The sequence below is a fragment of the Paramormyrops kingsleyae genome, chromosome 2 (assembly GCF_048594095.1).
Source record: "Paramormyrops kingsleyae isolate MSU_618 chromosome 2, PKINGS_0.4, whole genome shotgun sequence".
NCBI classification, from domain to species: Eukaryota; Metazoa; Chordata; class Actinopteri; order Osteoglossiformes; family Mormyridae; genus Paramormyrops; species Paramormyrops kingsleyae.
Window position 1 is genome coordinate 16,203,631 of NC_132798.1, and position 19,898 is coordinate 16,223,528.

At 48.6% G+C, this 19,898-nt stretch overlaps 1 protein-coding gene across 3 annotated transcripts in view; it reads right to left on the reverse strand.

Annotated features, from left to right (window-relative positions):
• The window catches only part of LOC111856584 (rapamycin-insensitive companion of mTOR-like), a 30,865-nt gene that overhangs the window by 2,807 nt on the left and 8,160 nt on the right, over positions 1-19,898 (reverse strand). The window contains exons 9-39 of one of the 3 annotated variants that reach the window (XM_072706617.1): positions 19,034-19,203; positions 18,465-18,532; positions 18,196-18,263; positions 17,682-17,764; positions 17,488-17,575; positions 17,282-17,372; positions 16,391-16,457; positions 16,014-16,094; positions 15,758-15,858; positions 15,312-15,477; positions 15,122-15,223; positions 14,857-14,900; positions 14,316-14,451; positions 13,631-13,830; positions 13,352-13,478; positions 12,727-12,891; positions 12,017-12,093; positions 10,705-10,783; positions 10,004-10,113; positions 9,782-9,869; positions 9,596-9,688; positions 9,381-9,487; positions 9,019-9,251; positions 7,781-8,756; positions 4,953-5,024; positions 3,905-4,082; positions 3,712-3,796; positions 3,069-3,263; positions 1,029-1,181; positions 762-885; positions 536-674 (exon numbers count right to left, since the gene is read on the reverse strand). In XM_072706617.1, coding sequence (XP_072562718.1) covers positions 536-674; positions 762-885; positions 1,029-1,181; positions 3,069-3,263; positions 3,712-3,796; positions 3,905-4,082; positions 4,953-5,024; positions 7,781-8,756; positions 9,019-9,251; positions 9,381-9,487; positions 9,596-9,688; positions 9,782-9,869; positions 10,004-10,113; positions 10,705-10,783; positions 12,017-12,093; positions 12,727-12,891; positions 13,352-13,478; positions 13,631-13,830; positions 14,316-14,451; positions 14,857-14,900; positions 15,122-15,223; positions 15,312-15,477; positions 15,758-15,858; positions 16,014-16,094; positions 16,391-16,457; positions 17,282-17,372; positions 17,488-17,575; positions 17,682-17,764; positions 18,196-18,263; positions 18,465-18,532; positions 19,034-19,203 — 4,466 coding nt within the window. Of the gene's footprint in view, positions 1-535; positions 675-761; positions 886-1,028; positions 1,182-3,068; positions 3,264-3,711; positions 3,797-3,904; positions 4,083-4,952; positions 5,025-7,780; positions 8,757-9,018; positions 9,252-9,380; positions 9,689-9,781; positions 9,870-10,003; positions 10,114-10,704; positions 10,784-12,016; positions 12,094-12,726; positions 12,892-13,351; positions 13,479-13,630; positions 13,831-14,315; positions 14,452-14,856; positions 14,901-15,121; positions 15,224-15,311; positions 15,478-15,757; positions 15,859-16,013; positions 16,095-16,390; positions 16,458-17,281; positions 17,373-17,487; positions 17,576-17,681; positions 17,765-18,195; positions 18,264-18,464; positions 18,533-19,033; positions 19,204-19,898 lie in introns of all 3 variants that reach the window. The other 2 variants (XM_072706618.1, XM_072706616.1) reach the window with 2 other exon arrangements.

Genomic DNA, 19,898 nt, shown 5'->3' on the forward strand with positions numbered 1-19,898 from the left:
ACAATCAATCCATAAGCCACCTGTGGAGCCGCTGAGACCCTGAGGGAACAGTATCACAGCACTAAGTACTATATACAGAAAATACACCATGCTGTACTGTTACCATAGTAACAGCATCACAGCACTAAGTACTACATACAGAAAATACTATGGTAACAGTACAGCGTGGTGAAACAATATCACAGCACTAAGTACTATATACAGAAAATACACCATGCTGTACTGCTACTATAGTAACAGTATCACAGCACTGAGGACTATATACAGAAAATATACCATGCTGTACTGTTACCATTGTAACATCACACACGTTAAACTAATCTTTCTCATCTCACCGAGCAGAAAAAGGCAACCTATATCTGAATCACCCCAGAGAGTAATGTGAAAGCCACGCTAGCAGTGCCGGCTGGCGGTAAAAGCCTCGCAATGACGGCGGTACGCGTTTTTCACTGTAATGTGGTAAAGCAGTAATAAAAATACGCGTTTTTCACTGTAATGTGGTAAAGCAGTAAAGCAGTAGGCTGGAGGTGAGCACCGGGGTGAACTGGACGTCCTGGAAGAGCTCCTGGATGAAGCGGCGGGAGGCCAGGCGGAACACGCAGTGAGCCAGCAGGTGGGACACCTCCGAGTACAGGCAGACGTCGTCGAAGGCGTACGGGAACTTCTCTTTGATCCTGCAGAGGAGGAGAGGAGGCGGGTCAGCCATCAGCGGAGTCGGGTCGGACCCACCAGCTCAGGCAGAGGGGTGCGGCGACGCTCACGTCAGCAAGCCCGTCTCATGGCCCTTGGTGCCCACAGAGGAGCTGAGATTCACCACCAGCCGAAGCACCTCCTTCCGCAGCAGGGCGCGGCAGGCTGGCGCGTCCTCCGAAATGGGCTTTCCGCCTGGGGAAGCAGAAGTGGCAGATAACCCTCAGATTCCAGCCCCCTCCCGCCCACACACACACACATACAACATCACTATAGCCCTGCCCACAAGCCCCATCCAGCCCCGCCCACAAGCCCCCCCATCCCCAGTCTTTCCTCACCCAAGACCAGCTGGGCGTTGGGCGTGCCACACCCAGAGCCCTGGGACATGTCGCTGCAGCCGGAGATGCCGGAGAACTTGGACTGGGCCGTGACCTCCAGGTGGCTATGGATGGGCTGGCTGCACCAATCAGAGTACGGCACGTCGGGGAAGTCTGTCAGAGGGAAGGTCACATGGATTTACCATTTAGCAAAAGGACGAAGCCCCCACCCAGAAGAACACAAATCCAAACAGCCCTCATTGAACGAAGCACACGTGTAATATATATTCGTACATATTTATATATACTTTATATGGACAAAAGTATTGGGGCACACCTCTTCATCACTGAATTCAGACTCATTGCCACAGGTGTATAAAATCAAGCACCTAGACATACAGTCAGGTTTACAAACAGTTGTGAAAGAATGGGTCGTTCTAAAGAGCTCAGTGAATTCAAGTGTGGTGCTGTCATAGGATACAAACTTCGCAATAAGTCAGTTTGTGAAATTTCTTCCATGCTGTATGTTCCACGTTCAACTGTACATGGAATTATTGCAAAGTAGAAGCATTTAGGAACAACAGAAACTCAGCCATGAAGTGGGAGTAAAGTAACTAAGCGCGGAGCTGCGTAGTGCACAAGTCATCAACGTGCTCCTGACTCTATAACTGCAGAGTTCCAAACTTCCTCTGGCATTAACTTCAGCACAAAACTCTGCACCGGGAGATTCATGGATCGGACTTCCGTGGTCGAGCTGCTGCATGCGAGCCTCACATCTCCAAGTGCAATACCAAGCGTCGGATGGCGTGGTGTAAAGCACACTGCCACTTGACTCTGGAGCAGTGAAAATGTGTTCCGTGGAGTGACGAATCACGCTTCTCTGTCTGGCAGTGTGAAGGACTCTGGGTTTGGAGGATGCCAGGAGTACCTACCTGACTGCATTGTGCCAAACATAAAGTTTTGTGAAGAAGGGATAACGGTATGGGGTTGTTTTTCAGGGGTTGGACTAGGCCCCTTAATTCCAGTGAAGGGAACTCTTAATGCTTCAGCTTACATTTCGGACAATTCTATGCTTCCAACTTTGTGGGAACAGTTTAGAGAAAGGCCCTTTTCTGTTCCAGCACAAATGTGCCCAGTGCTCAAAGTTAGGTGACCAAAGACATGGTTGGGTGTTTGATGTGGAAGAACTTGACTGGCCCGCACAGAGCTCTGACCTCAACCCCATGGAACACCTTTGGGATGAACTAGAATGGAGATCACGAGCCAGGCCTTCACGTCCAACATCAGTGCCTGACCTCACAAATGCTCTTCTGGATGAATGGGCAGAAATTCCCACAGACACACTCCAAAATCTTGTGGAAAGCCTCCCCAGAAGAGTGGCAGCTGTTATAGCTGCAAAGGGGGAACCAACTCCATATTGATGCTTATGGATTTGGATGGATGTCTATGGAATGGGATGTCATAAAAGTTCCTGTAGGTGTAATGGCTGGGTGTCTCAATACTTCTGTCCATAAAGTGTCCATCGTCTATACCTGTTTTTCCTAAGCAGAGTCGCGGGAGCCCGAAGCCTGTCTTTGAAGTTATGGGCGCAAGCCAGGAAATAACCCAGGGCAGCACGCAAACCCATTGCAGGGCACACTCACACTCCATTCACTCACACTCCATTCACTCACACTCCATTCACTCACACTCCATTCACTCACACTCCATTCACTCACACTCCATTCACTCACACTCCATTCACACCTCAGCATGTTTTTGGACTGTAGGTGGAAACTGGAGTACCCAGAGGAAACCCCACAACGACATGGGGAGAACATGCAAACTCCACACACATGGAGCCATGGCGGAGACTCGAACCTTGGTCCAAGAGGTATGAGGAAACAGTGCTAACCACTGCACCACCATGTCACCCTCATATGTATGCTTGTGTTAATCTTCAACCTAAATAAGTCAATTGAAGCAAATGACAATCCGAATAACAGTAAGACTGTAATGTAGACTGCACATTCACTCTGACTGTATTCATTCGTCAGGCCCTGACTTGCCCATGGCTCTCACCCGTGCGGTTGTGGGGGGTGTCGGCCTGGCTGTGGGCGTAGCCTCCCAGCACCTGGATGGCCACGCAGTACAGACAGTTGTCGTCGCGATGATCCTGCAGGCCCGTCTCCTCATCCAGCCCGGCACGGCTGCCACTCACCAGCTCCGTGATGCTGATCTGGGGGCGCAGTGGAGGGGGGGCGCCTGACCGGGGACCTGAGGGGGAGGGGCCTCAGGATTAACATATACACATACACACACGCACGCAATTTCTGACACAGACATAAGATATAGGATGTAGCAAACACATCGTAAGTCTTCCTAAAATAACATCTACGTTACTGCTGATTGCACACTATTCATGGTGATTTAGGATTGTTTATTTACATTAATGCTCTTTGTTTCAGTCTTGGAGTTGGGTAACCAAGCCCTTCAAGACACTGTATTGGCTATAATGGTATACGTGGTAAATAAAACTGACTGACTGACTGATCATTTACATAATCATTCATCATATTTGTGCTCATAACTTGGTATTCCTCAATAAATCTTCTCATTTTATTTCACAAGCTATTGGGGTTCGGATACTGATCTGGAATGTCCCCAAGCGGGCCAGCAGACCTGGCTGCACCAGGAGCACAAAACACACAGCTGGGGTCTTTACCGTCCGCATCTCCAAAGAAGAATTTGGGACTCTTGTCCTCAGACGGTGGGCTTGTGCTCTGCTTAAAGTACGGGGTCTCCTTCACCTGGAAGACATGGCAGGGCCTCAATACTGATTGGTGGCTAACACCCCCCCCTTGTTGTTCTGCTACTTTCAAGCAACATGCAAGATTATCAGGGGCCCAGGGCCACACCTGAAACATGTCGTTGACGTCCATGGGCAGAGCCAGGCCGATGTAGTCATCGTTGCACCCAAAGGTGGCATTGGAGACCATAGAGCGTACAGAACAGGACCGGTGCAGGGTGGTCTGGCTGATGGGGCTTAGGAGCTCCTCTTTGTCCAGAGAGGCGAAGCTCAGAGCCTTGAGGAACCTGGGGGTTGAGTGAAGAGGGAGGAAAGGCGGGAGATGAGGTCAAGAGAGACGAACTAGGCCAAAGGCTCCAACAGGGTACAGCAGAAGTCAACTCCAGGATCCAGAATTACTACTGTCCAACCACATCCAGGACCTACGGCCTGACGGGGTCCAGAGGAGCATACATCTCCAGTATTCACCAGAGACAGGGAAGGGCTACAGCCGGGACGCCTGGTAGAGTAACACAACGGCAAAACGGACAGCCAGGCAGACGGGGGGGGGGGGGGGGGGCAGATGGGAAGCCAGGCAGCTTATGCAGGAGGAGGGGGATGGGGAGTGAGGGATTCCTTAAACCAGGATTCGATGGGGGACCTTCATGACTCCAGAGCCCCTTCTACCAGCACAGTGCTGTTCCTGCTCCAACGCCGCTAGCGATAGGGCAAAGGAACAGCACGCCCAGCTTATGGGCCAATAGGCACGTCTGGGAAGTTTCATCCTCTGTGGCACCCAGAATGGGGGTCTATCTTACACCACGTTCATGTGGGTGGACGTGGTTCAACGCGGTTTGGGTCATCTGCAGTTTTTGGCTGATAACTTCACCTCAACCTGCTAGTGACTAGGTGAGAGGGATCAATTTTGGACTGAACTGGCATCCATTCAGATGCCAAAGTAAAAACAAGTTGATCTAGGAAATGCAACCCCCCGCCCTATGCAAATAGTGTTTGGGTGCTAGACTACGCTCTGTCTGTTGGGGTGGGATGGGAAGAGGCACGGGGTAGGCAGGGTCTAGAGGCAGGACAGATATTTTCCCTCAGCTCAGATATTGGGGGGGGGGTTGAGGAAAATGGCAAGGGAGGGGATGGGACGGTCCCTGGAGATGAACACGCACCGTGGAAGGAGGGACCTGGTCTTGCAACGAGACCTCATTGGGCCAGAACAGCTGAATCTCTTTAGCAAAAACCTGGGGGAAGGTGGGGGGGAGGGGCACCAAAAACAGTAGATTACTTCCAGATCATTGCTGGAGGCAATAGGGTGACCTTTGGTAGAGAGAAGAACATGGGATTTAGACTAGCCCCCCCTGGAAAATGTGTAGGGGACGCTCCCCCTTCCCTTGAGGAGACCCCACACACACGTGCCGATTTAGGGGGAGCATCCACAAACGAAAGCCTCCCGAACAATCCTGAGGAAGATCATGACTGACAGTTATTGCCATTGATACCAGCAGTCATCACAGCTGCCTGACCGCAATGTCGAAGATCTTTCAACCCCAGCTTCCTCTGAAGTGAAGAGCACGCTGTTTGCAAGAAAGGCATAGGAAATACAAAAAAAATAAAAACAAACAAAAAAAGTGCATTGCGACACTGGCAAGCTCGGCTTTCGGGTGAGACTTTCGGTTTACATCCTGCCAGGGTATTTATTGGCAGGGGTCCCACACTGAGGCGGCAGATTGGGTAACGCCCACCTCATCCTCCGGTTCGACCAAGTCTGAAACCTCAAACCTGCCCGTTTACACCACATCCACCACAACTGTGAGGATGAGATGGAGCTTTAGGAGGAACCCAAAGGACAAAGACAAGGGGAGCAACATCCGCAACCCGACTTTACAGAGACGATCGGCTCTCTGATGTCTGAAGGTTGATACCTAAATGCAGTGTTTCCCAATCCAGTCCACGGGGACCCGCAGATGTTCCACATTTGGCGCTTTTTCACTGCCATCAAGAACCGAGCACTGTTGCCTAACACATCTGAGACCAACGTTCAAGTCTTCGCTATGGCTCCATGTGTGTGGAGTTCTCCCAGTATCATTGTGGGGTTTCCTCCAGCTACTCCAGTTTCCAACAGTCCAAAAACATGCTCAGGTTAACTTGAGTTACCAAATTGCCCGTAGGTGCCTCTGTGAGTGAATGGTGTGTGAGTGAATGGTGTGTGAGTGTGCCCTGCGATGAGTTGGTACCCCATCCTGAGTTGTTCCCTGCCTTGAGCCCATTAGCATCGGGACAGGCTCCGGACCCCCTTTGACCCTGAATAGGATAAGTTGTTACAGAAAATGGATAGATGTTCATTATTAGTAGGATCGCACAACGCGATCCATTCCCGAAAAGTTGGAACTTGAAAATGTCCAACCTCCTACTTGAAAAGTACTGAACAGATTGGATTCATAATGTAAACTTACGCAAGCAAATGTTAATTCCATTAGCGTTTGACACTCGCATAACATGACAATTCTCACAGACGTGCTAGTGAAAATTAGCACACAGTAAGATAATAACAATTGCACATAGTAAATCATGATGCACACCATGTAAGCAGTAAATAAGGACCTTTTCGGTTTCACATGAATGTCTCTTTTACCAAGCAACGCCTCAACCGAGCCGACCCTTCTGCAATGGAAAACCGAAGTGACCTGGAACCGCGCTGTAACTAGACTTTCTTCACGGGACAGATGGGGTACAGGTCGGTTCCTGTATGCCAGTGGAAATGCACCGATTTTTGCTCCCTCCCTTCTTCCTGTAAGACATGCCACATACATACATACATACATACATACATACATACATACATACATACATACATACATACATACATACATACATACATACATACATACATACATACATACATACATACATACATACATACATACATACATACATACATACATACATACATACATACATACATACATACATACATACATACATACATACATACATACATACATACATACATACATACATACATACATACATACATACATACATACATACATACATACATACATACATACATACATACATACATACATACATACATACATACATACATACATACATACATACATACATACATACATACATACATACATACATACATACATACATACATACATACATACATACATACATACATACATACATACATACATACATACATACATACATACATACATACATACATACATACATACATACATACATACATACATACATACATACATACATACATACATACATACATACATACATACATACATACATACATACATACATACATACATACATACATACATACATACATACATACATACATACATACATACATACATACATACATACATACATACATACATACATACATACATACATACATACATACATACATACATACATACATACATACATACATACATACATACATACATACATACATACATACATACATACATACATACATACATACATACATACATACATACATACATACATACATACATACATACATACATACATACATACATACATACATACATACATACATACATACATACATACATACATACATACATACAGACTGTCCGTGGGACCCTGAGGACTGGACTGGGTATCACTGCTAAAAGGCTTGTGGGTTCGTCTCTGTGCATTTGGATTTCAAGCTACACTGCTTCTGTGCTGTTAGACCTTCTCAGAGCTTAACTGAACCCTGAGCCCCCATTATATCTGTCAGTTCTTAATAACCTATTATTTAATTAGAGCAACAGAGAATAGGAGACTGTCCCACAAGGCAGTGCGATTATCACAAGACGAGATTGGTCTGTCGGCAGTGATTGACAGCACATTGTAATCCCGCCCACTCTGGGTCTCTGAGCTCCAGTTTGGCCATCGCTACCTACGACTACAAGGCTCCTTGGAAGGTGGAGCCAAGAGGAGTGATGCTCACCTGCGGGGTGTGAGCCTGGAGTCCAGGCTGCCGGCCTTCATGGTGATGGTGTCGGTGAAGAGCACGTCCTTGGCGGGGGAGGCCAGTGCTTCGCTGTGCGACAGCGACGGGTGGATGCGCTGCTGCTGCAGCCGCTTGAGCGTGGCATAGCCTAGTGCGTCCCGCGGGCTGGTGTATGCAAAGCTGCAGTCCGCCAGGCTGCGGATGGCCGACACCGAGGGTGACTTGAGTGACTGGGCTCGGCGTGGCAGCGTGTGGGCGGAGCCAGGCGGCACCAGTGATGCCGAACTAGACTTGGACAGTGGCAGGTGGTTGGACTGTGGCGTAAGCGAGCACAACGTCCGCACTGTGCGCGCGCTGATCACCGTGTCCAGGCTGACGCAGTCTGTGTCACCCGCCGACGAATCCACGCCGGCCACTGTCTCGCGGGACGGGCTCGAGCTCATGGAGCTGATGCCGCTGGTCGTCGTGTCCGTGTTGAAACTCTGGCTGCGGCTCTTGAACTGGGCCCCGCCCCCTCCTGAGGACGAGGAGGAGGAGCCATCTCCAGCCAATCGCTCGCGGCTACCGGGTTCCCGGTGACTCTCGGCCCCACCCCTACCCAGCTTAGACTCCACCTCTAGGATGGCAGTCCCGCCCACCCGATCGTCCCGGCAGCCCAGAAAGGACGTCTCCACGCTGACGGACGGGCTAGTGGCCAGGCGGCCGCCATTGTAGACAGGAGAGATGTCGGACGGCTCCGTGATGGTGCGGCTGCGCCGTGGAGCCCCCTGCTTGCCAGCCTTGGGATCGCCAGTACCTCGGAGCTTCTTACTGGGCAGGGTGAGAGTGCTAAGCAGGCGCCGCCGCACCGAGCTGCCTGACGGCAACAGAGTGAAAGGGCCGCGGTCCTTCTGGGGCTTGGAGCGCATGTACAGCGGGAGCTCCTCCGGCAGGCCCAGCAAGTCACACTTTTCATCATCAAGGATGTAGAAGCCTGAAACCAAGAGTCACAGATTAGTTCCCAAACCAGAGTGACCATCACCAGTAAATTAGGCCCATTCCTTCCATCATGCTGGTCCCAGTACAGATATAACGACCAACTACCACCAGATCTGGTTTTACATGGGCGGACGGGCACTCTTTGTTCTGCAGGATTCTCTCGGCTTCCACCTCCTGCTGGTGCCAGTCCCCGCTTCTGGATCACCCACTGGATGTCCCGGGGTGTGCAGCACGGTTGGGTCGACCCGCTGGCTCACCGGGCTGCGTGGACTCGCTCTCGCTGTTGTGCCGCGAGCCGGTGGACTCGGAGTTCAGGCTGAGCGAGCTGGGCACCGAGGACAGCTCGCTGGGTGACTGGCGCTCCACCTCGTCTGGCACCACGGGCCAAGGCTGCCGCCGGCTATGCCGCACCGCATCCCAGCCCTGCTGCTTCAGAACTTCGCAGCCCTGCTTGGTCTTGGAGATGAGGCCCAGGACGTACAGGCAGGTGCTGCCGGGAAACAAAGAGGGATCAGTCCTAATGAAAGACCACGGGACGACAACAGGCAAAGATCCAAGATGGCTGACGGGAGCGAGGCAGACACCCAGGAGCATTCAGAGCAGGAAGCAGAGAAGTTACCCGCGGATGGACAGGACCTCGCAGTGATGGGCCAGAGCCACAATGTCTGGGATCACATTTTCCTCCTGGAGCAGGTTCAAACCCCAGTTGGAGGAGCCGATGTTACCCTGGAAACAAAGGGGGGGTCCTTTCTCAGCACTAGATCCTGAGCACTTATACTCACGTCTGACCATGCTCACTACCACACACGCACAGGTGCACATTGATGCACTCACCAAGGCCCAGAGTGCCGCCTTCAGATGCTTAACGCCTTCCCAGTTATCTAGAGTCGGGGAGCGAACTGTGTAGCTCAGATCTGGAACCACGTTCTGGACAGGGGTAGGGGGGAGGTCAGGGGTCAGTTAAGGGACAAAGCTAGAAATTAGTTGACGTCATTTATTAGCCAGACACCTGCCCGGTACCTGAGCTTCCAGCAAGTGGCACCCCGTCTTATCGTGGACCAGCTGAGCATACAAGTGCACAGGAAGGTAAACGTTTGGTCTTTGTAACCTAGAAGATAGAGGAAAAGGATTAAGGCCAGCAGTATCGGTCAAAGCTCATGTGATACCAGAGCGAAATTGGCCTGCTAAGATGGCACCCTAAGTGGCCAGTGAGAACGTCCAGTCCGGCTGACCAGCTCTCACCTTTGGTTGCTTCGGCGGACGTAGTTGTCCCCATCAACAGGTTTGCGATACGTGGTGAGAGCTTCGTTCAGCTGGTCCTCCACCAGATCCACATACTTCAGGTTGTATTCCTGTGGTCAGACGCAGGTAAGCAAGCCTTCTTAGACATGCAACAAAATAAAGTTTATTTTTTATTTATTCACATAACACTGCGGATGAGCCTGCACTTTCACCAGAAGATGCGTCACTTTGCAGGGAGTAAAAAAACTGCTTGTATTTTGCCCGATTTCCCAAAACATTGCTAATCTATATTTTACAGGAACACTGACAGATCCCCACACTGACAATAAAGGCCGGAGCCCATCCTTCCCGCTTCCAGTTTGTACTCTACATTTCCCCTGAATCCTGCTGCTGCAAAAGGTGAAAAATAAAAATAGATTTCTTATTCTATGTGCCAGGAAACATGGGGAAGAGGAAACAGCTCATTTTACACTATAAAGCGCTATTTGATTTCAGTTCCTGGCAGCGAACGTCACCGACTACTACAGAATCTCATCACAAACCCACATTTTGGCTGAATAGCAGCGGATTCCCATAAAGGATTCCCAGCATTCATGCTAGCCGGAATCGTCCACGATTCAAGCAAACAGATACAGTAGCCAACAAGAGACCATCAACCGTGGGAGTGGGGCAGAGGGTTTAAAAGTCATGAGCCGACTCACCTTCTGCCACTTCTCAAGCTGACGGTTGACGTAGCCCCTCTGGCTGAGGTAGGAGAAGCCCTTTGGAATGGACAGGAACCTGTGGGCCAGCAGGAGAGATGGGTCACGCAGATACACACAAGCCATGTACAAGCTGTCAGCTGTCTTAAGGACACCAGCAGCCAATGAACAGACACTCAAACACTCAGATGACAAGTCTATACTACAGTCTCAATCTGCAGCTTAGAGAATGCTTAGCGAAAGACATCCATACTGTGAGTAAGAGCAGAATTAAGTGCAGTTAATATGACCTTGTTCGTGACTTGGAATGACGGATGCTCTTCTGACGCCGACCATATCAAAGAGTGGAATCGAGGCTGATTCAGGCATTTTTTTAATTGATCAGCATCGGCTGCAACAGCGAGATCCAAAGGGCCGCGTCCTCCCAATTTGTCAGTTGTGTAGATTGTAAGATTCTATCAACATGCTACAGGAAGCCTGAGGCAGATGGCTGAAAAACTACGATCTATTGAGATTTCAGCCACGAGGAAACTCTTTAAAATGGAAACTCAGTCGGGTGGCGTGGTGGTGCAGTGGTTAGCGCTGCTGCCTGACAACAAGAAGGTCCTGGGTTTGGTCCCGGGTCCTTTCCGTGTGGAGTTCACACGCTCTCCCCGTGTTCGTGTGGGTTTTCACTGCGGGCTCCGGTTTCCTCCCACGGTCCAAAAGTGTGCAGGATAGGTTGATTGGTGAGTCTAAATTGGCCCTGTTGGTGTGTGGGTGTGCGGGTGTGTGTGCCCTACGGTGTGTTGCCGACTGCTCTGGGTTGGTTCCCGCCTGTGCCCATTCAAGCAAACAGATGCAGTGGCCAACAAGAGAACATCAACCGTAGGAATTGGGCAGGGGGTTTAAAAGTCCCGAGATCGGGACATTGTTCCCGGGATAGGCTCCGGTCCCCCCCGCGACCCCAGTTGGGATCGAGAGGTTTCAGAAAGTGGATGGAAACTCAGTCAGCCTACAGCTACCTGCAATGGTTACCATGCCATCTCTTTGAGAAGATGAAGACTGTCGTTTAATACAACAAATCTAATTAGACACTTGCAGAAACATCATAAGGAAGAAAACTGCAATATTGTGAGGCTTCCTCAAATGAAGACTGCATCAAAGCCTACTGTATGTACACTTGAATATCTATTTAAATGATCAGATTGGTATTCAGAATCAGAAGATAAAAATATTGCATGGATCAGAGTACCAAAAATGTAGATCAGGATATCCCTTAAAAAACTTGAAATATTATCAGCATGCACTGGTATCCCAGCATGCATTTTACCGTAGGAGCAGCAGGACTCCCTTGTCACCCAGGTGGGTGAGGGCAGGTTTCATCTGGATGAGGGCATGGAGGTTGGCCTGGAGGGGGTGCCACAAGAGGGACAGGTCAGAGCCAGTGATATTATGGTTTTGATTTTTTTTTTATTTTAGTTTTTATTTTTATATTATTTTCAACTTAAACTGAAACTGTAGGTCTTTAGAGAATCCTACCTAAATAGCCATTATGTACCAATGTCCTTAAAATGGACAAAACATGTATCAGTAATTAATAACAGTCATTAAAAACAAATCAATACTTTAGCTAAATATTAAAAACAGTAACAGAAAATATTGAGGTTTGGTTTTACTTCATTTCAGCAACATTTATAGTTTATTTGGTTGTACTTAAAAAAAAGATTAAAATGTTGTTTTCTTATACTTTTAGTTTTCCTTAATGATAGTAACCCCATTCAAACCACGGGGTGATGTCACATCATGGCAATGACCTTTAAGGACTTCACTAAAAGCAGTTTCAGTATTACCACTCAATATAATATGAGCAACTCCTGGGACATCAGCTCAAATAACTTCTAGGCTAGTTATGAACTGAACAAAGTCAGCAAAAATGAAGAAGGGTGAACAGTCGACTCTATAACCTGTCAGAATCTTTCCATGCAGATTAATAAAAACAAAAAAATGCCTTTTTCCCCACATTATAAGATATGACCTCACCTTGTCCTCACAGGCCTCATCTAGGATGTCCAGTGCCTCCATGGAGACGGCCTTGCTGCGGTCATGCAGCTGTGTGACCAGCAGCTCGATGCCCCAGTTGCTGAAGAATTCCACATTGGCACGCAGAAGTACTCGCAGATGCTTGGTGGAATACAACCTGCAGTTCTGAAATACACCACAAGAGGGAGCAAGGGGGTATCATTATATATGAGTAGACAACTTGGGCCATGTTTTGATGCAAGCAACATTAAGAAACAGACCTACTGTAATACTGTGACATTTAGATCACAACAGTCATAATGACAGGGGAAGAAACGTTTCTCATAACTCTAGGGAATCTGGCAAGACTCCAAAAATGGTTACATGACACCACAAGATGTAAGAGTATATTTAATATGGTGCATGCATTGTGGTAACACAGTAACAAGTTTGTTTCCAAGGAAGCAGATATTTCCTGAGAAATGCCACACCTGTCACACATTAATATTAAAGTAAATAAGTGGATGCCAGAGCTGAATGTTGATCCCAGACTGTTTGACAAAGGTAGGAAAAGGCTGACAGGTCCCTCAGGAAAAGCTGCCCGATCGTCCGCGTGACGGTAACCAGGCAACCAGCGCAGACTTACGTCTGTGGACGCCGTGAGGATCTTGGACAGAATGACTCGAGCCAGGCCGTCGCGGCTGTAGTCCAACGTGGACACCGTCAACTTCAACAGAGTGTCCTGGTTCTTCAGCGAGCACAGGTTAAGGAGGCTGGGGGGGGGGAGAGAGAACAGAGTCTTCAAAGTGCCGACCCGGAGGCCCAGCTCGGTCTTAAACATGAAGGAGCAGGATTACAAAGACCGTACATATTGTTAATGGCTGCAATTGTTGGAAGACCTCCCTTCCACCAGGGGGAGACTCACCACTGGAAGACATTGCACTTCTCCAGCATCTTGACACCGCTGGGGTTGGCAGACAGCGTGCCCAGGAAGAGAAAGTAATGTTGGCTGAGTGTGGTCAGCAGGCCATTGCTCTGGAGACTGCGGTCCGGCTTGAGTCCGGAGGAGCAGGACAGCCACTGCTCGATGTCCCTCACCAGCTCCTCCAGATAGGTCTGCCCATCCTGGGGGCGTGGGGGTCGGAATGTTAAGTCGGAAACTTAAACACATATGCATGTGCCTGTACAGCAGTTTAATTCTTTGCCTGTTTTTTAACAGTCTTTTTTTAACATGGTTCCTAAGAGATATAACAAGAATGCCTTTAATGTGATACGGGGCTATAAATCTCTGCAGAAATAAAAAAAACAACAAGAACAAAGGAAACAGGGGAGAGGAGACAGACTCCTTTGGGGCTCTCAGGCCGAGCGGCTGGCAGACCCATCGTAAAACCGTACCAGAAAGCGCAAGGATTCCCAAGCTGGAGAGAGAAATACGGGGCCAAGCCATCCTCATGGCGAACACCGGCAGCCATCGCGCTTACAAAGTGTGACCTGCAGCGCTGCAATTAGCGGGAAGGCCGCCCAGCGTGGCAAGGGAATGTGAGCGCACACGGGACCGTATGCGTCTGTGAAACACGAGCCCCAGCCCCACCCCCCCCACTCCACCTCACCTCATCTGACTCCAGCAGGAACTCGATGAACTGGCACCCGGCCACAGTCAGCTGCCTCGCCTTGTTGTGCTCCAGGTCCAGGCTGGCAAACAGCTTACTACTGGGCTTGAAGAAGTACAGCAGCCGGCGCACAAACCTGCCACAGGGGGGCAGTCATGTGACCCCCACAGGGCAGTCATGTGACAACATCACCCGACCAACACCCCGAGAGCAAAAACACAGGTTTTATACTTGGAAGAGATGGTATCCCTGAATGTACCAAGCTTGAATGTAATATTTTGCTTGTAAAATTTATGTTGGGACTCTAGAAGACATTAATAGTGAAACCTAGAAATACCATTGAGTAATTATTGCGACATTATATTCCCAAACAAGATCACTTATCACCAAACCACTTCAATTTTATGAAGAACGCCTGAATAGAACTCTCCGGAAATGTAACAAACAGCACACTTTATCTGGCATCTACACCATAATTCAGCAGCGACACACAGAGCTCTATCTCGCATGAACTCCCCCTGCAGATGAGAGCATCTCTTACTTGTGCATCTGTTCATCTTTGTTCCGTAGGTTCACATTTGGCCACTGTGGAGAAGAACAGATTAAGAACAGTGTACATTTATCCCAAGAAATGTACTCAGTTGTAACATACAAAATCCAATCCCACAAGGCTTAAAATCTGCTCCCCCCCCCAACCCCCTCCCCAACAGAGATCACATGATCGGGGATCATCTCTGCAGCAGCTGTTTTATCTGAACGTCACATGACACCCCCAAACCACAGGCCAGTAGGTCAGGCTGTTGTACCTTCAGGATGGTGGCGATCAGTACCCAGTTCCACTCCAGGTTCTGCTTGTGGTTGAGGATATGACTGTCACGTATGTTCATGAGAAGAGCTTCCTCTGTGTCCTGCACACACAACCATGTTGGAGTTACAGATACAGACTCTGGACAAATAAGTTAATATAATATGGGTGAATGGCAAGGCTAGAAGCACCTTGATGATGGAAACGTCCTTCTGGACGCGGTGGTGCTGCTCTCGCCGGCTGTGGACCACCATGGCTTTGCGGATGATGTGGTCCAGGTATAGGCTGTGAGGCTTGGGCCCACGCTTCTTCTTCTCATGGAAGCGTTTCAGGTAGTTGACTGCAGCGCTTGCCCGTCTGAAGCACGGAGACCAGAAGGCGGCCATCGTAAGGTTCAGCTAGTAACGGCCACATTGGAATTCTCCACCTTAAAGGTGCCTTTTAACCACTAGGGTCCAGCAGCGAGCTGGAGATCAAACAGAGGTGCTAGAAGAGGGTTAGTGTTATTGGAGCAGAACGTGATGAACCTGTAGAAGGTATCTGTCACGTATGCGAATAGGCACTAAAAATGGCCTCTTCCCGAGAGGCGTATGTGGAGCACGAGGCCGGGGCAAGCGCACAGGAACGGAGCACTCACAGTCTCTTCTCCTGCAAGATGTCGAACGAGGCTGCCATGTTCATGAGGGTGGGCAGGCAGTGCAGATGGTGACTGTGTGAGTGAGGGAGGATGGTGTTGGCCTGAGAGAGAAGGGGGGGGGGGAGGGAGAGAGAAAGAGGCAGTCAGGGGGAAGTTCACACGATAATCACCCCCAGGATATAACCCCACCACAAGCAGCAGGAATCGCGACCACGAAACACAACCACATAGGAGCTCGGGGAGCAGACAGCAGTACCATGTGCAGAAGCTGCCCCAGGAGAATGGTGGCCCGCACGGAGATGTGATCATCACTGCTGGTGATGACCTCCACCAGGCCCTGGGTGGGGGAGGGGCATTTCAGTTTGAGCATAAATCTCAAGGCTGAGCTGCAGCAAACGCCGCTAATAAGTTTTTAATTTGAAAAACTAATAATTATATTAAAAAAAAATATATATATATATATATATATATATATATATATATATATATATATATGGGTGAACGCTTTATTATTAAATCCCCAGATTTTCCCCCAAAACCATGTAAAACCAAGCATCTGTGCACACTGGTAAAATAGAAGAGGTCACTATTTTACTTTCAGCTATTATTCATCCTGAGAGACATGGTCGGTACCTCCAGGAGTCCGCTGCTGATGAAGGCAGACAGAACCAAGGCTAGGTAGTTGTCCATCAGGTCCGGTCTGCGGAGACAAGGGCAGGAATGAGGTAACCAGACCCGTAACGAGTCCCGTTTCAGGCCAGCCAGCCTCCTAACCACAGCTAACAGCAGCGCAAGGCTATTTAAATTAAACAAAATGTCCAAGTTCAATACTTTAGATTTTAATCAAAACCTTGTTCAACTGAACACAATAGCTGAAAAATAATTTTCTGCTTCCATTAAATGAATTTGCTGTCAAGGCGCATTTACAAGACGGATATAAAATTACTAAATATATTTGGTTTACCCTTTAAAATTCTTATTATTATTATTAATTCATAATTAGTTAAATCGAAGACAGTTTTTTGTACTCTAGAAAATTAATGCGAGATAAAACAGGGAATATTTTATGAGCTTAAAATCAAACAGACTGCAGTTACTATGACAAATGCTTATAACAGTTTCTTCATTTAGTGTGACAAATATACTGCAGGTCTTAAAATGACTTGATTTCTGTCATATGTCTTGAATGATATGAAATAATTAGTATCCCACTCCACCCTAATTACTGAATAGCTCAGATGGACTAAAAATCAACACCCCCAGCACCAGGAATAGGCATGGCTGTACCAGAGCCTCAGCTGGGGGACGACTGGAAGCATGCTCTGTTATGGTTAGAGAAATGTTTTGTGACTTCCTGACTTGCTCCAGAGCAGACGGTAACTCTTCAGTCTCTCTGGTTTTTGTTATCTGGACGGGAAACAGTGGCACCTGCCATTCTAGGCGTGGACCAATCGGAAATCGGTGTCTCATGAGGACCTGGGAGACTCAAGCCCCTTGGCTGCCATTTCCAGGAGCCGCTCTTACCTCGACCTCGCTCGATGCGGGAGGATCACTTTAGCCTCCGAGGCCACAAAGCCGTCGGACAGTCTCCAACTGTCCTGAAACCTACTGGGGTCTACAGAGGATAGACGACAATGATCAAGTTCACAAACTCACATCCCACCCACACACACCCACCCATCCACCCCACAGAGGAATTGCAGATGGGAAAAGCCAGCGTCTCAGCTTACCGACACTGAGAAGTGCTTCAATAAAATCCTGCGTCACAACGGGAACGGGAAGTCGGAATATTTCATACATGACCTCCAACAGGCCTCGCTATGTGGGGACAGGAAATTAGTGTGTCATTCATTTGCATCACAAATGCATGGAGCACAGGTATGGCGGAGCTCACACAGCCAAAACACAGTATTAGTGTACCTACCCTCACTTCCATATTTGGTATACAGAGCAGACCGATCAGCGACTGGATTCCGGAGTTTCCCGATTTACACAAATTAATGATGCCTGAGGGCAGAGAGAGACAAAGAGCAACAGAAAATCAGTACAGTCCATCGCAGTCAATATTTCTCCTGCGTTACGCTACGACAGCTTTCCTCTGGATGGAGATCATCACTGATAACGGCAGCTGAGTAATGCAAAATCCTACACACTTTACTGCTACTCCATTTGAAGGGTTAGATATTATAGAAAAGGTCTTTGCTGAAAACCTGCCAACGGACAAGAAGGGCGAGAAACATATAATAAACATCACAAAATCACTAGATGTTACACAGAGCAACTAAGGGCTTGTTTTTTCAGATTGCAGGTTGTTTTGCTTCCACATGACTGTAACTTCAGTGTGGGACCCTTTATGCTTGGAAGGTAATAGATAAATGTGTTGTGACTGAAAACTTCACCAGAGGGCGCCGTGACCGTTACCGCGGCGGCCGGCTCACCTGACCAGGAGCGAAAGGCTGCCACAATGGCCATCTTGCTGGCAAAAAACCGTGCCTCTCTGTCCTCCCTGGGGAAAAAGTGAAGAACAGGGAGAAGACCGTGAAGACCGGCTCAAACAGCTGTGCAAGATTCACGCCTCGGTACAGCCGACTACCACCCACGGAGCCCACCCAGTCTCCAGACACGCCCAGCAGACCACATGCCACACGCGGAGCAGCCGGTGGGCCGCACACGTAACGTGCAATCGGCTGAGGTCACATGAACTCACTTGAGCTGGTCCTCGGCGGTGTCCGGGTTGTGCCTGTAGTGAGAGTCAGTATAAGGTGCCAGGATTTGCTGAAAAACAAGAGCACAAACACAATGACATATTTCATTTATTCATAATGAAAAACCTTTTAGAAAGAAAGAAAAAAAAAAACACCAATCGCCATGGGACAAGCAGTTACGAATATCACATTCCTTCATTCCAATAAATAAACAGAACGCTGGCCCGACTCTGGCGCCCATGGTGGCTTTCGAGTTCCGTGCTCGCGTTTCCTAATCTCTACCAGAGAGCAGAGGTTCAGATTTTCATTTAATCCACGAGAGCCCTCCGCTTCCAAAGTGGGTTGTGTTCCAGGTCATCCACGCTATGCTCAGATTGTCTTCAGTCCTCGAGGAACATAAACCTTCCCCACAATCCCCTGGGGGCGACTCTGGGTAGCAATGCGTATAACTAATTATGGAAACACCAACCTCACCTCAATGATTGTTTTAACTGGGGAAGAAGAACTTCTACAGTTCTTGTGGCCCAGTTAAAGTATTTTCAGGGAAGAGCTGCGGATGGGGGGGGTGTACCTCCAGCTCCACGTCGCAGCGGATGTACTGCCGTGTGTGGGGGTGGTTGAGCAGGTGCAGGATGGTGGTGATGAGCGCTTCATTGATGCGACTCAGCTGACAGTCGATGACACTCTTAAGGATGGCGCTGAGGCCGCCCCTCTGAGCCACCACCTCCGGGTTCTTCAAAGCTGAAAGGGAGGGGTTGGGCGGAGGGTGCAATCACTGCCAGTGACAAGCATATTCCCTCACATGGAGATGGAGAATCAGTTGGCTGTTCATTCAACTCCCTCCAAGAAGATCCTGCAGTTTGAACCCTAAATAGAGGGTTCAAATCCCAGAAAAGGAATTGCAGTAGGACCCACAAAATAAGTACTCAGCAGAGCCAGATCCTGCATGACAGTCAAAGTTACACCAACAAGTAGGACTGCATGATAACACACTGCAGTGTAATCGTGATTATATGGTGCCTGTGCAATAATCACCAGGGCTTTAGCGGATGGGTGTAAACATTCATCCAGACACTGGCTTTTTGGTGCCATATGGCCGTTTACTTATGTCCACAATTTGGGGAGGAGATTAGTAGTGCAACGAAAATATCAATGAGAGGTGTATTGTGTTGCCCAAAAGTTAGTTTTCTGTAAAGTTCAGCATATCCTTAGGTTTATTACACGCGGATACTACTGTTCTAGTAAACAATGGAAGCGATAAGGAATGGAGTGACAATGAAGAAAGGGACAGATCAACAGCCACAACATCTTCTGAAGGAGGAGATATTGTGGATAAAAAGGTAAAAAGACGCTGGTGGTGATGCGGTACTTTTTGCTGTTTAAAGTCCGACACGTTTATTAAATATAAGGATACGCCGAATTTGCGCAGATTACTA